Consider the following 16187-nt stretch of genomic DNA (forward strand, 5'->3'; position numbering starts at 1 on the left):
TGTTATATTCTGGAGGGGTTGATCTGTGTGCACCTAAATGAACTGTAAAAGGGCATCGTGTGTGTTTGCAGTTTGTCCTGTTTAACTCATAGATGTTTACTTCATAATTGATGATAAAGAACCATTTACAACTGGACTACATCTTTTTGTAGCCACTCGAGAGACTTTGCAAAAAAAAAAGCTTTGTTCTTGAAAACAATCAAAGTATTTTTCAGTTTTGAACAAAAATGACTGTCATTGTAGATATAGAAGACTGAAAAGATCTCCCCCACAAATGTAATAACAGCCACATCAGCAACAACACAAAGGCCAAAAAGGTTAAGAAAACTATATGACAACTGAATCTACTTCATCAATCCACCAAATCAAGTGGAAATAATTAAACAATTCAAAGTATACTGACAAACAAACTAGGTCCACAATATTTTTGCAACCGCACAACAGAATCGTAACAGCCAGATTCAGTTCTGATCACCAATTCAGTGTTTAGAAAAAAGAAAATGTTTTGCCCTTTCTCTCACTTTAGCCAGTGCTTTACCTGTTTAAGGTAAGGCCCGAATATGGGGCGATGCTGTCGAACTAATACCTTCGCTAAGCTGAAGTGTGCAAAGCCAATGTTCCGATTCTCAGCTCGTGGCTCCGATAATACAGAAACTTATGTGGCTCCACACACACCAAAACACACTGACTCATCCTGACCTGCACTGGAGGAAGGTGTCCAGGTGACTCTGAATATTCCACGCAGACACTCACACATGGTCAGCAGCAGGAGGTTGATGGAGGAAACGCACCGCTGGAACAGCCCACGCGCAGGCTGTGGGGCCGAGAGAGCCGGGCAACAGAGTTGGGGCAGGCAGGTGATCTGAGGTGATGTGGGAGAGCAAGCGGCACTGTCGGTGTGTAACACAAATTAACAGGAAGCAACAGAGTGGAGGGGTCCTGTGGCCAGAGAGAGAGAGAGAGAGAGAGAGAGAGAGGAGAGAGAGAGAGAGAGAGAGAGAGAGGGATGGATGGATGGATGGATGATGGAGGGAGGGATGAGTAGGGAAAGAGGGATAAGGAGAGAGAAGGGATCAGTGAGAGAGAGAGAGAAAGAGTAAATACAGAAGGACCGTCTCTCACTTGTGTGTACATACCAACATGTGGACCACAGAACTTTTCTTCCACAAACCACCATAATGTAAGAAGTGTGTGTGTGTGTGGTGTGTGTGTGTGTGAGGTGACAGCAGTGAGACAGGGCAGAATAGAGGTGTATTAGCACTAGTGGACAGTCAGCAGTTTGCTCCAGGCCCCTGTAAAGCCCTGCTCCATTGTGTGCAGTGCTGCAGGCTTTAGCTGTGGCCCAGCGAGGCCTTGTTACTGGGCTTAGAGGGGCTGGACACTGGATACCAGTCAGACATAATCACAGCCAACACACTTCGAATTGGACATTACAACTCCTGTTGTTGTTGCTGAGTGGGAAATTGCGAAAGACGTTACGTTTACGCAGGACGTGACTTTTATCGGAGCTCGCTCCTTTGGCAGTATTTGCGAGGAAATTCAGGCTCTAAAAACTATGTGGGAGGTTCTGTGGGCATCACAGGGACCGCTCTCCTCACTGCGGTGTCGTATCAACGCGCTTCACTCTGATTCCTCCTGTTGTCTGTCGCACGTTTAGGTGTTCTCAACCTGCCAGCGTGGGTTTTGCTCAAGAGTGCTGGGCTCCACACTTTTTTTCCCCCACCGTTCCTGTATTGTCGTGTGGGATTATTGTCACATTTTAAAAGAGGTGTTCTCAGATGAGGGTCTTATGCAAGATAAAAATCTTGAATTACACCGGAGACCCGAAGGTTGAAAGAGTCTGTAGTCATAAGGAATAAAACCAGTTGTATAGCTAATGTAGAAAACTCTGGATGAGGAGCCAGAGCTCAAAATGTTACTTTAATAATCAGTGAAGTTATGTTTCATGTTTCATTCATCCGAGTGTAATATGAAGTCAAAGATATCAAATGGTTTTTAACATTTTAATCATGTAATTCTCCAACAGCTACAACACTGCAAGATTATTCATATCAAAACACAAACTGCACCTAAAATAAACTTCAATATCAGATTCTTCTGTGTAGAAACCCTTAAAACTATTTCTTTATTCAGAATTTTGTAAATGACAAATAAATTGTAACTTGTGGAAAAGCCGTGGCGTCTTATTCCAAGGCTGCATCAGGTGTCCTTCAGCCTGGTTGTCCCGTGTTGATTGTCCTTGCAGCAGATGTGCAACATGTCCACAAAACAGCAGCTTTTGTTCTCTCAATGTGTTGTTTCACAGTCAAACCTGTGAGGCAGAAACACAAACAGTCAAACTGTAACAAGGAACAGTCGCAGTCATCAAAAAGAAGTCAAATGCAAATATGAAACAACTTTTTAAGCTGCTGCGTATAAAAGCCGAGTGTTCTTGTATTGGAGTCCTGTTTCTCCTCAGACATGAAGCAGGTTCGCTCAGATCCAGCTGTGATGAGGGGAGACTCCTGTGTTTGCTGTGTGCACCCTCGTCACCACGTGCGTCTACTGAGAGGACACAGTGGTAATTAAAGTGCAGCTCATCTGTGTTTTCCCCTGCAGAACCTCAAACACACTCTTTATTCCATCAATATTTTTGTAAATCTTTACTATGATCTGTCAAAAGAAACACTGGCACTAACACGGGGATATTATTGGGTGGGTGGAGGGCTTGGGATGATTAACAGTTGGACAGAAATATCCTCCAGGGTTGGGCTGCGCCTCTGCTACATTCCACGACCTAGATGACACTAAGTAGCTCACACACCAACTGACATGCTGGAGATGCTGCAAAAATGGAGAGAGGGGGGGGGGGGGGTCAGAAGAGACAAAGAGAGAGTGAGAAATCGGTAGTTTAGTGAAAATATACGTAACTTTAATTTGACAAACGTTGAAAATGGCTTTTTCTCAGGCGTCTCTGTGCCAACACTGCCCTCTTGCGTCAGAAATTCGTCAATACAACCAAACACGGCCCATGGAAAATCACACTTCTCTAACCTCGCTCCCCCCCCCCCCCCCTTTCGCACTTACAAACTTTCAGAGCATTTATAAGGCATAAAACACTAGTTATATTCTTTGGTTTAGTCTTGTTACTAAATTAGGTGTTGCAATATTTTTGTATTATAGGACCCATTGTTGCAGCCAGTTATCACTTTTAATCTGATTCTTCTACATGATGAAGCTTAAGCAGCCCAAGCAAGGAGCGCAGAGGCGCTCACGGTCATTCAGACACCCCCCGACCCCCCCGCGGCTGAGAGCGACAAACTGCAACAGCAGCACAGAGAAATGGAACTATTCAGTGATCATAAAACGTGATGAAGAGTTTTCCCTTTTCTATAATTCTCGAGGAAAACAATGTATTTCAATTCAAGATAGAAACCAAACGTGTTTTCTATTTCTCGTACCTTCATTCCTCGGGTGAAAGGGTCCTTATTTGGAACTTTGCAGCCTCCCTCTGTACAAGCATGGCAGCATCTGCGCGTAAGACGTCAAATTGAACTTAAACCCGTGTTGCTCGCCCTTAGATGAATGTGTAGCATTCAACATTAATTAACCCAGACGAGTTTGAAATTTAGAAAGTGTTGACCTCTCTCTTCAGAGAAGAGCAGTGAGCCGCCATGTCGGCGCACTGGGGACGCTCCTCCTCCGCGCTGCTGCGCGCTGATGGAGTCCAGCAGGAATGTAAGAAGACAGAAAAGCTCAGCAGGACTATTGCAGCATGTTCGGGAACAAACTGACTGTCTGGTTGTTGACTTTCTTTCTGGTCTAATGGGAAATGCCCTTAAATGATTGAATGCACAGATAATATTAAGATTGAGGAGGCAGGAACGCCAATAGTGTACCAGAATGATGGTTTACAGCAAGCATTTCCAAAGGTTATTTGTTCAAAGTATTTAGTAAAAACAATTATTTGAGCATTAATTCATAAAAAAGAATGATGAAAACTTAACCTTTGAGCATCTTCATATCATTTTAACGTAATTTCTTTTACTAATTAAAAATTAAAAACAAAGTGATCTGTAAATGATAGAACACTTATGGACATTAAAGAAATCTGTCAAATGTGCTTGTCACTAATTATAAAATTCAATTATAAACTACTATTTGCCTTTTTTTAAATAAAAAAAAGATTCTGCACATCGAAGAGGAAAAAATTGCTTTTACGGCTTTAATTTAAAAACATTTATTGCTTTAAGAGGAAGAAGAATAATTGCAAATACTGCTGATAGAAAATGTGCTTCACTAGGTGGTTGCCGTGACAACCAGCACTGAACAAATTTGTGGTTTAAAACACTCCACACAGTGGACATTACATTAGTTCATCCTGTTCAGCTACTTCTGCAAACAGTAATCTCACTGAGTGGAATTAAAAAGGCTCGTCATATTTACGATAACAGGCACAGCAGTTTGAGATGATGATTCCAGCAAAATTAAATTAGAAAAAATGAGAAAAAAAATCATTGTCTCTGTGATAAGTGAAAATACCCTAAATGATCTTTAAAAATACAATGTGCCAGATGTCTGGACACAGTGAAAAACAGCACCACCAAGATTTAAGGAGGAAAGATCACAAGATTCATTCATGTTATGCATAATTGACCCATTTGTTAGTTGAGGCTCTTTGTCCAAGATGAGACTGTTGTACTTCTCCAGAACAGTGGTTTCACTGGTCTGATGGCACAGTGAGTGAGGAAGCAGCGCTGATGGAGATGTAACATGTGTAATACTGGTGTTAGAACCTAATGACACAAGTGTTTGGCGTTGGAGTGCTGGTTTAGAGGAGTGCTGTAGGCGGAGTTCCAGTCCCTCTCAAAAACAGCCTTTAGCTGGGACTGGACAGTTGTCTCAGAGGACGACGAGGTCTGGTTGACAACTAAGGCCAAACCTGCTGTGCTCACAAAGTAGTCACCTGACCAGTTAGATGTACCTGAAATGAGAAAAAAACCTTTATCAGTACTCCAACAGCTACATAATACCCACGTGTGTTGCGCGCGTAGCATTACCTATATAGGCTATCTTGTCAGTAACCATGTATTTGTTGTGGTTGACTCTGGCAAAAGGAATCTCTTTCTGCTTGGGGCTGGCAGGGACCACAAAAAGCCTCTGTAGAAGGAACACAGCGTTAACCCCCAACATTTTCTCTAAGGACTCTGGGGTTCCTCAATATTGATGTGCTCTGAGACTGACCCTGAGGGACAGCATACACACCAAAGGTCGCGTCAAGTTTACTCTAGATTAGCTGTTATAGCCTCTATTATCATGATGCACTTTAATGAGGTGATTTAAAGGTGGTGATATAAACTGGGCTGCACTAGATAAACAACGTGTTGTCAGCAGTGGAGCAGTTATCTCCAGTAGTCACTGTGAATTATATCAGAATGACAGCTGTGACCGGTGGAGGCTGCACAGCCATCAACCATTGTAGATAACAACAATTAAAGTGTCCTTCTGGTGCCCGCACATTGGCAGAACGCTCTATTTTATTATAGAATACGCGGCATATTATAGATAGACGCAACCTCCCTTTTCCAAAGACAACCCCAGCCTGAAAGTGAGAGAAGCCACCTACCACCTGGACGTCCAGTTTGCTTTTAGGGTCGTAAACTGAGGCTAGAGACTTGAGGAAGGGAAACATGACTGGTTGGGTGCTGGCCCAGCAGCTGATCAGTAGTCGAACTTTAACCCTCTTTTCATACGCCACTCTCCTTAGCTGGGTGTCGATGTCGGCCCAGTACCTGCAAAAGAAGCCACACGGAGAGCTCGGCGTCACCGGACTGGTAAAATGACAGTGGTGGAAAAACCCACAAGAGAATCATTTTTATTGCACCTTTTAGGGTGTGAGAACTCCATTGTGGGCAGATAGTTCATGACCGCGATGTAAATGAAGCTCTGGGCGTCCTCCATGACGCTGAGGATGGACTGGAGGTCTTGAGTCCTGCCAGCTGCACACAAGGATGGAGGGGAACTCTGAGTGAAATGGGAAACAGATGTGATGCTTTTTATGTGTGTAATGAACTAACAGTGAAAACACACCTGCACCGGGTTTCATACAGTTCGTATCATAAAAACATAAAGATCTTACAGACAGATAGACCCTGGACGGCGTGTTGTTGAGTGGCAGCTGGAGGGGCGTGTCCTTGTTGTAAAGGGTGGTGAAGCTGTCCGGCCACGGTGACGGGATTGACTGACTGTCGCCTAGGAACCAGTAGGCTTCAAAGATCTTCCCCAGGTCTGCAGCGAGGCAGCTGCAGTTGTAGATGGCCGTCCCCAACTCCTTTACCTACAAACCAGCATGACGGTTCATTTATCAGTATCAGTACAGTCACGTGAGTGTGTGTAAGTCAACCTCTTGTATGTGTGTGTACCTGTGTGAGGGACCTCCAGTCCATGTTGGCACTTCCGATGTAAATATGCTTCCCATCCACGACCCAGAACTTTGTGTGAAGGACACCTGAAGTGAGCTCTCTCATGTTGACCGTCCGGATGTCAGCTCCTGGAATAGTTTTCATGTGTTACTGAACTGATTTCACTGACTGGCAGCAGCAACGAGTGCAGAGCAACAGTAGAAATTAAACACATCAAATCAATACAGCAGCATTTCTGAGATTATGCTGCTGAGTTGAGGAGGAAACTGGGTCACCACAGCATAACTACAGTGACTAGTGGTGAGACGCCCGAACAGAAGAGTCATAAAAACACCAGGGTCCAGTGTCAGCTCATCACCAGCTGAAGTCACCTGAGTTTTTGAGGAGTGTGAGGTCCTTTTTTTGAGTCTCCTGAGGTGCGTTCACTGCGATCCGGACAGACAGTTTCCCTGACAGCTGAGCCAGCCTCTTCAAAATGGTTTCACCCTACGAGCAAAGCAAACCATCCTGTCAAGTCTGAATGATCCTCCTCCACGTTTCCGACCACAGCTCCAGCCGACCTGATCGGCGGTTGGCTCGTGTGTGCCAGTGTCGCTGTTGGTGAGGGTCCAGTAGAACGAGGCGATGTCAATGCTGCTCTGAGCCTCATTCATTAACCTGAGCCAGGTCTGGAAGATGGAGGGATGACTGGTGCTGGAATTAAACTCCAAACCTTCAGGGATGCTCTCAACCAGAACAATGCTGAACAGGGGGAAAGACAAGCAGGGAAAAGATTTCACATAGAAACCTGCTCAAGTCAACGGCCCAGAGTCGTGCAGACATCTGTCCTTCATTTCTGTGCGGATGGTTGTTTACTTGCAGGGGTCTGAGCAGGTTTTGGGTCGATGGAGGCTGCTGCTCGGGGCTGGATGAAAGAAGGGAACCTTGGGCATCAGAAAATTGTAGATGGCCATACAGGTCAGCAGTACCGTGGCCACAGTGGTGAGAACTATCACACATCTGGAATACTAGAGGAAACAGGGTGGGGATATGGGTAAAGTTCAGTTTAGACATCAGAAGTTCACCTTTCTGATAATGTTTCTTAAGAATGAGCAAGATTTGTGTCTCTAACATACAAACTGAGCTTTCCTGGCGTGCTGCTGTCTCCTTCTCAGTACTTCATCCAGCTAGCAGCATAAAGAAAAAGAAATACTTGCTGTAATTTCCTGTAGTGTTTATATTTGGATGGTCATTTTAATAAAAAAAAAAAATCCAAACAAAACCAAGTGAAATATCATGTTAGCTTAAATAAAACATTCAAAGGCTTCTTACCGGAACGTAAAAAATATCTGGCTTCATTTTCACAATATCCTCCTGAAATATCCAGTGTCGACTGCGGTGAGGGGATTCTCTGTGAGAACATGAGGTGAACAAAAAAGGAATTAAATCATCTTGTCATTGCAGAAAAAGATATCTAATATTAGGAGGCTGCCAAGGCAAACAATTTGGACAGTTTTACGACAGTGTGTTGATGTGCTGTGGGTCCCTCTAGGTAATTATTAATTATTAAAGCGTCACTTTTACAAGAGCACAGGTCTTTTGATGAAATCTCCAACAGTTTCTGGTGTCCATCCACGTCACACAGTCATCACTGTCTGACCTATATGGACTTGACAAAGAGAAGCTTCTAGATGATTTCTATACACAGGCAGAGAAAGAAAAACACGCTAAGCTCAACTCCTCCACAAATTTGCACACATACACGCACAGACAGGCTGTTTTTAAGTAGTTTCAGCCAAACACATGACAGGACAAATTACATTTGAGGTCTTGTGACTGGTCTTGTTTGATCACACAAGAAGGGAAGTATTAAAGCTTAATGCTGACAATAGAAGTTTGACTCAGGGACATGTGCACATCCAGACAGAAGTGATACTTACATTTGCATGTTTTCCCCACAAAAAAATGCTTTAATCAGATTTCCCCCCCCCCCCCCCCCCCCCCCAACCCTTTTCGCACACACGCAAAACAGGTTTACAAGATTGTCCAGACTCAAATGAAAGTAAATGTTAAATGACGTAGCAAAATACTGATTAGGTTAAAAAACAAAAGTATGCATTCTTTATACAGAAAGCGAATGACATTACATGTTTTTCCGGAACTCTAAATAAAAGAAGGGTGTCCCTTACATTAACCGGCAGATATAAAAGTTAAAATTGCGTTCACGTCTCCAATGTATAAGGAATCAACGAAACAAACGTTAAAACCCAAGTCATTCAAAATTTGCCTCTTTATAAATAGGAGAGCAAAGGACTTTAGAACGGGGAGTACCGAAACCTACCTGTCAAAGAAAAACAAAGACACCTAACTTTGGACCATAAATACAACATTCTCACCTGTCGGTAACGTCCAGGTTAAATGAAATCTTCAACAAAACAGAGGGTCTTCTCTTTAAACACGCGGACAGACCTGGGATATTTAATTGTTAAACAGAGCGACAGAAGCTTGTTTTACGGAGTGGCTGCACATTAGGACGCAAACAAGGCGGAAGATCACGTGATTTGTCTCCTTTCCTTTTGTTTATTGAAGAGTGGCATCTGTAATAGAAGGTGCATTACTGCCCCCTACTGTGCTGGAGTGTGAGTTCGGAGAGAAAAAGCACACAAATCCTCGGTTCTCTTTAACGTTCCTTTTTCTCTTGAAAATCGAAACGAGGCTTTGTATTTTATTCTTCACTCCTCTATACATTTTGGAGATTTAATGCTGTAATCCCGTTTTTCTTTATCGTTGAAATTATTTGGTCAAGCGGTTCAGAGCAGCCAGCCAATCAGAGGCCGAGCTCCTACCGTGACGTAGCGCAAAAACAATGATGCTGTTTTCAATGCTAACCACAAGGCGTCGCTGTTTATCTAGCTGTCTAATAGAAGCCCTGCACATAATGCGATGAAAGATGGTTCTCATCTATTGTATTTACACTATCTTCTCTACAGCCGCCGATTATCTTAAAACAAAACAAAACAAAACAAAACAAAAAACAACAGGGCCTATCCCTTGGCCTCTAGTTACCTAAAAATGTACCGTATTTTGATAGGTACCTTTACTATTTAATAATTAAAATGTATCACAGAAACATCTCCACCTTCTTGTTTAATTACTCAGACAAAAACCAGAATTTTTCATTGAAGCTATTTCGTTTGATCACATGTCTAAGATTGGTCCAAGATTAGTGATTTTTAATTTGAGTAAAATCGGTGAAACGCGGTGAAATTGAAATGAGGTCCGAGGAGAGCTGGTTGTGCTTTACCTCCCCCTGCGGGACAGACGTGACTAACGCTCCCTTCTAACCATTAACTGAATTCAAATACAGAGCAGCGGAAACAAAATAGCAAAAGTCAAAAATTATTAGGATGATAAATAATCAATTCATTTCTACTGTCTTTAAAAAAAAAACACACCAAAAAACTACCACCATTTTAGATAAATATTTTTGAAATATGTATATTTCCATTCTTGTGATATTGCCTCAGGTAAGTTCTTTAATAATTTTATTTTCTTCCTACAATATTGACAATCCGCAACTAATGTCACGTAGAGCTACAACCTTGCAAAACCATCCCTGAGCAAAAGGGGGCAGTAATTCACTGCTTCCTAATAACCTTATTCCTGGTTGGGCGCATTTAGAAATGGCTCAAAATAAAATTGTCACTTGCACAGTGTGAGGTGAAGTCGAAGATGGTGCCATCTTGCAACCAGTCTCCTTTATGGAGAATGCCTTTATACAAAGTTTTTTTGTTGGGGACTCATATCATTCAGTCTTTTTATGACTCCTAACTCATTTCATGCAAGTAATTCAAGACTTGAATTACAAGAATATGCCTGAATTAACCACCATCTTCCAACTCTGTAACTCTAGTTTTTCACTTTCATGTTTCATAATACTATGCCTTCTTCATTTTATTAGATTTTTGGCCTCACTTGCCAACAAGATACTTGCGATGTTAAACTGCTTGTTTCAGTTGTTACTTGTCTTTGTGAAGGAAACCTCCAGTGCCTGTTTTGTGCTTCAGTGGCACCAAAATTTCCCTCTTAAACTTGAGTCGTGAACACGCTGTCCTTCATGGAACAGATGTTTTGGAACGGTGATGAATTTTAGCTGTAATAACAGGTGACTAGTGACTAGAGCCCTACCCGCAGAGGACAGGCTGAGCCTCTTTCAAGAATGGGCTGCAGCCATTGTTTGATTATCGTGTGTTTACCCTCGAGGGCAATCCTTTAGGCCCAATAATTACATTGTTCAGTTATCACTTTTGATACTTTAATACTAACAATTCAGTTTCAAAAAATGCCTGGGGATCACAGAGAAAAGAGCGCCAGCGTAGAATAAAACAAACACCGCGGGTCATTGGCACCTCTGGAAATGTGCAAAATTATTAGTGTAAAGCAAGACACTGCTTTTGCCTTTTATTCAGCAGAGCCTCAATAAGGTTTGAGCTATTTATGACAGCGTGAGCCATAAAAGACACTGACATCACCGAACCAGGCTGGCAACAGCCGGTGACCCGACAGTAGCCTAATAGTTTTATAGTAGTTTGTCAGCCTCAGAGCCAGACCTCAGCACAGATGTTTTCTATTTTCCACATCATTTCTTGTCCACCAACCCAACAGCATTAATTTCATTTAACTGTATCGACTGTTTATTTTATTTATAAGGAGAGCGTATGTAGTCTACAGGAGTTTTACTTTTTAAAATAACAACCTGCACTCTTCTGATATGCAAATACAAAAAGAGGAGCAAAAAAAGAAAAAATCGCTTTAAAAAAAACATCTTTCCACACGACAACATTTAATTGCATCTTTCAACAGAGAATTTAAATCAAAAGCAATTGCTGAGTTAGCACTGTCCCATAAACCGATTATTCCCAGTTGGCTGGTACCCTCGATGTCCACTGACTCATGTCCCATCCTTCAACATTAGTCATTTACTATCGATCTGTTGTTGTCCTCCAAGTTCTCTCTCTCTCTCTCTCTCTCTCTCCTCTCTCTCTCCCCCTCTAAAAAGAGAGAGAAAAGAGAGAGAAAAGAGAGAGAAAAGAGAGAGAAAAAGAGAGAGAGAAAAGAGAGAGAGAAAAGAGAGAGAGAGAGAAAAGAGAGAGAGAGAGAAAAGAGAGAGAGAGAAAAGAGAGAGAAAAGAGAGAGAGAGAAAAGAGAGAGAAAAGAGAGAGAGAGAAAAGAGAGAGAGAGAGAAAAGAGAGAGAGAGAAAAGAGAGAGAGAGAGAAAAGAGAGAGAGAAAAGAGAGAGAGAGAGAAAAGAGAGAGAGAGAGAAAAGAGAGAGAAAAGAGAGAGAGAGAGAGAAAAGAGAGAGAGAAAAGAGAGAAAAGAGAGAGAAAAGAGAGAGAGAAAAGAGAGAGAAAAAGAGAGAGAGAAAAGAGAGAGAGAGAGAAAAGAGAGAGAGAGAAAAGAGAGAGAGAAAAAGAGAGAGAAAAAGAGAGAGAGAGAGAAAAGAGAGAGAGAAAAGAGAGAGAAAAGAGAGAGAGAAAAGAGAGAGAGAAAAGAGAGAAAAGAGAGAGAGAAAAGAGAGAGAGAGAGAAAAGAGAGAGAAAAGAGAGAGAAAAGAGAGAGAAAAAGAGAGCCTCTCTCTCCTCTCTCTCTCCCTCTCTCCCGCTTTCTCTCCCCCCCTCTCCCCCCTCTCTCTCTCCTCTCTCTCCCCTCTCTCTCCCTCTCTCTCCCCTCTCTCCTCTCCCTCTCTCTCTCCCCCTCCCTCTCTCTGTCACAAACACACACACCTTCCAGGATCTTAGGAAAGCTGTGTCGTATGTGCAGTTAAAGGATGCAGAGGAGGAAGTGGAATGCTTGCTCAAGCTGCACCAACCAGTCACCACCCAGCTAACTGACTGACTGATTGCCTGGTTGACTAAATGGCTGTTTGACTTGTTGAATGTCCAGGTGGGGAGACAGGTTATATCCTACAGCAGTAGTTATATACAGTAGAAACATAAATATGTTGGTAAAAAGTGTCCACATGTGATGAAACCTTTGTCTGCTGCCTGCTCAACATCCAAGTAAACGTGGTCAAATGTAAACCTGATTTCATTTCATGAACATTTTTAGCCAGAGCCATGGATGATACTGAAGATTCACAAAGTTCCTGACACAAGCTCACACTGAACTGGAGAGTAAATAAAAAGGGCACAAATTGATTTTGTCACTGAGCCAGTTTATGTTCCCAGTCCACCCAGTGACCAGGCTGGCGGGAGTGTGGGCGAGGATGGAGTAGTGACGGGGGGGTGAGGGGGTGGGGGGGGGGGCAGGGCAGGGAACAGGGCAGGGGGCAGGGCAGGGAACAGGGCGTACTGTTACTATTCACTCATGAGGTTTTGTTGCTTAATATTCACGTTCTGACTGAATTCTGTCCCAATTCTGTCCAGTTACAATATATTAGAGTGTTAAATGTTAGAGTAAGGTTACACATTTGCATTACTGTTTATGCTGCACATCTATAGAAGTCGCCGTTCTCCAGGCTGCTGGAGGGATGAGCCAGTTAATGCTCAACATTATAGCAAAGGTAAGAAAGTGGCGGACCAATTGAGATGCCCCCTAATTAGTGGTTGCAACAGTTCAGGCTTTGATGGGGTTAGAGTAGTTATGGTTCACAGATTAGGGACACAGGGCGCTGCTACTGTTTGGTGTTTTTACTGTTTGAAACTGATGATATAGCCAATTCTGATTGAAAATATCACTGGAAAAGTGTGTTTGCTGCCCCACAGTGGGTGGAGAATCCATGGTGTGGAATTAGAAGTATGTCTGCCTGACTGGACATAAAAAGGTAACCCTCAAATATTTCGTTTCAGTAGACCTGGTGTTCACTCTGTAATTAATCTTTAACAAAGACGGAACAAAACGATTTCTGGACGTAAAGATTTCAAGGCATTAATGAAAAAGTTTCATGTTGACCTTTGATCTTCATTAGAAAGAACATAGGCTGACTTTTCCAGTGGACTGTGGGGGCTTGTGTTTGTGTGTGTGTGTGTGTGTGTGGATGCGCGTGTGTGCCAGCAGGCTGTGTGGGTAGTTCAGGTCAGATAGGGCAGGTAACTGATTACCTAGTCTGGTCGAACCAGGTCTGCGTGTGCGTAGAGAAAAGGAGGGAGGTGGTCTTCCTGAAGTGGACCTTTATGTCCTCATTAGCTGAACCTTAAAGCTTTCAAGTCTAAACTTCACACTCTGACCATAAATGAGAAGGATTTCCTCCGCATTGTGTTTAAAAGCACATTTTTGTTCAGCTAAGACGCAGGAAAACAAACTCGGAGTAAAGCTGTTTGAAGAGGAGACGATTCCGCAGTTAGGACAAACAAGATTTGGCCACTGAGAGTCTCGAATGACAGCCTGGCGAAACCAGGAATGTTCTCCAGGTGACCCCCCAAGAAAGTTTTACAGCATCAACGAGCAAAATGAGAGAGCTCAAAGTGGGAAAAGGCCACACGAGTCGTGTCATGACCCAGTTTTTGGTGTGTTGCCTGGATTAATTCCTGCCATAAATCAGTCCGTCTTTTCAGTCTCGTTGGTGAGAACGAGGAAGTCCAGTCAATCTGGCGGGGTTAAAGGTGAACTTGGATGTCATGGCAACCTCTGTTAGGTCAGTATCAGAGGGGTCTTATCAGCTCCCAACTTTTCTGCCTCATCCTCACATTCCATATCCCCTGTTCAGAGCCACAGCTCCATCTTCTATGTCTACTTTAACCATGAACACACACTCCAACGAATAAAGCGCGGCTTTACTACAGGAGAAAAACACGTGTCTATTTCTAGTTTACACCAAAACTGGCGCCGTTTCCACCGGAGCTCCCACAGGTGCCCTCTTGGGCTGCAGTTTCACTCAGTTCCCTGCTTATCACAGATGAATGATGAGCTACTTCAGCCAGGGAAGCGGTAAATTCAACCGTTCTGTCACACCTTCCTGCCTGCTCTCAGCATTTCTCTCCTCTTCATCTCTAACCTGAACATACAGCACCAACAATACGACCGAGAGTGGACAACAAAGGTCTGGTCTCCATCCACTGTGGACCCTCCCCCCAGAACTCACTCTGCCGTCCTTCTTATCACTCCTGGACCCCCCCCCCCCCCACTCCCCGCTCCACCTGTAGCCCTGTAGCGCCGAGCCGCTTTGCCACTGTTACTAATTAACCAGGACTTCCTTTTATCCAGCCCAGGCAACCCCGCGGTCACTGCCCGACCCACCGTGCTCAGTTTCTGATACGGCCGCTTTGCCCATTCGTCTCTCAAATGCCATTGAAATCAAACATGACGAATGCAGGAATAATACCAGAATCTGACTGACACAAGCCCGAAACAAAGCGCCAACTTTGGACTTTTCCACAAAGTGGCGCAAAGAACGTAGAGTATGTTACTCAGGATTTAATGGCCCCAATGACTCAGTCATTTTAATCTGGGCTTTATCATGTCATATTGTAACCGTGGAGGTGATAAATAAACCAATTTAGGCCTAAGAGAGATGTAGAGGAAAGAGAGACAGAGAGGGGCGGATGTGGCTTTTATCAGCTAAATGACTGCTCCATCGCGCTTTTAATTTCCCACCTTGTAGATCATCAGGATTAAGCGTCGGGATTAGTTGTTGTCACTTATATGGTCACACAGTCAAATAAAAACACTCAGTGGAACTGGGAATTATGGGAGATTGTGTGGTAGAGTTTCAGTAAAACTGGAACAAGCTATAGTTTAAGGCGAGTGTGTGGGTTGAGTTTGATTATTCGAATGGGCGGTTAAAAACACCGCCAGGAAATCCTAAATGGACCTCCGTCGCGGCTCCTGAAGGATGCGTTATGACACATGAAAGCCTCCACCAGGCACCTGTGTGTAGTTGGGTGTGCGCTGGTGTGCATCTTACTGTGAACAGACGCCAGTGTGGATAACAAGCCTCCCTCCTCTACTGCCTGTTTGATATTAATGAGGATCGTTCAGGCTCATCAACGGCTTTGTTTTCGTTTGATCGTAGCCTCTATAACCCTGAAATAATGGCCGTGCCATTCACATCTGACTGGGTGATTGGGTGTTTTTGCTATTTTACCTGTTTTTCATGACCTGGCTTTGATCCAGCTGGGCATGAACTGAGAGGATAAGCAAGTCTTTTGTTCCTGTGACATGTTGGAAGTGCTGGAGCTCTTTTAGAGTCATGCTTTGCCTTGATAAGGTTTAGTTTCTTCTCGGTGCCTAAACGATAAAGGGTAAAATAAAGAGGCTGGGTGAAGACAGGAGGCAGGGCTGAGCAATCATTAATGCAACAGGTATGCCCCTTGCTGTTATCAGCTGGTAGCGAGCCAAGCCCCAAGCTGGAAAAACTGCAAAAAAAATATGGCTTATCAGTGGGAGTCGGATTTGCTGCTGGTTTTTCAGCCTGCGAGACTTGTGGGTGAACCAGGGAACCTCTGAGATGGGCTTGAACCACGACGATGAAGGGAACTCAACACTCAACTGACCCACCGACCAACCTGTTTACGATTTTCCCCTCTTGGTTTTGTTTTTTCATCTTATAATTTTGTAACGGCGCACACACACCCATAACCCTCAGCACTGTCAATCAAACAAGGGTGGGGTTGGGGCAGGGTCACACAGAGGCTTCCAACTGATCCCATCAAAACCCATCAACTGTGGTTGGTGTGTGTTTGCACAGTGGTAAAATCCTGAAAGAAACCCCCCCCACACCCTTCTTTCTCTTCCATAAACCCTCCCCTTTACCAGGAACCTCCCATGACACCCAGGTGTGACGGATCAGGCACACACACACACACACA

The 16187-nt window shown here is 43.6% G+C and overlaps 1 protein-coding gene across 8 annotated transcripts; it reads right to left on the reverse strand.

Moving 5' to 3' along the window:
- Positions 1-1989: 1989 nt before the first annotated feature.
- pld3 (phospholipase D family, member 3) lies at positions 1990-8947 on the reverse strand. 8 transcript variants are annotated; one of them, XM_057048950.1, is made up of 15 exons: positions 8777-8947; positions 7713-7791; positions 7517-7567; positions 7257-7408; positions 6962-7142; positions 6773-6887; positions 6402-6529; positions 6119-6316; positions 5864-6003; positions 5606-5771; positions 5040-5139; positions 3441-4963; positions 2679-2823; positions 2398-2544; positions 1990-2311 (listed from the first exon to the last, which is right to left on the reverse strand). In XM_057048950.1, the coding sequence occupies exons 2-12, from the start codon at positions 7737-7739 to the stop codon at positions 4776-4778; spliced, it is 1446 nt and encodes a 481-aa protein (XP_056904930.1). In that variant the 5' UTR covers positions 7740-7791; positions 8777-8947; the 3' UTR covers positions 1990-2311; positions 2398-2544; positions 2679-2823; positions 3441-4775. The 8 variants fall into 8 exon arrangements, with proteins under 8 accessions (XP_056904930.1, XP_056904936.1, XP_056904929.1 ...); XM_057048956.1 differs by lacking the exons at positions 2398-2544; positions 2679-2823 and having other exon boundaries at positions 3441-3510; positions 3623-4963; XM_057048949.1 differs by having other exon boundaries at positions 1990-2823; positions 3441-3510; positions 3623-4963.
- Between the last annotated feature and the right edge of the window lie 7240 nt (positions 8948-16187).

The sequence above is a fragment of the Takifugu flavidus genome, chromosome 12, assembly GCF_003711565.1.
Source record: "Takifugu flavidus isolate HTHZ2018 chromosome 12, ASM371156v2, whole genome shotgun sequence".
Lineage (NCBI taxonomy): Eukaryota > Metazoa > Chordata > Actinopteri > Tetraodontiformes > Tetraodontidae > Takifugu > Takifugu flavidus.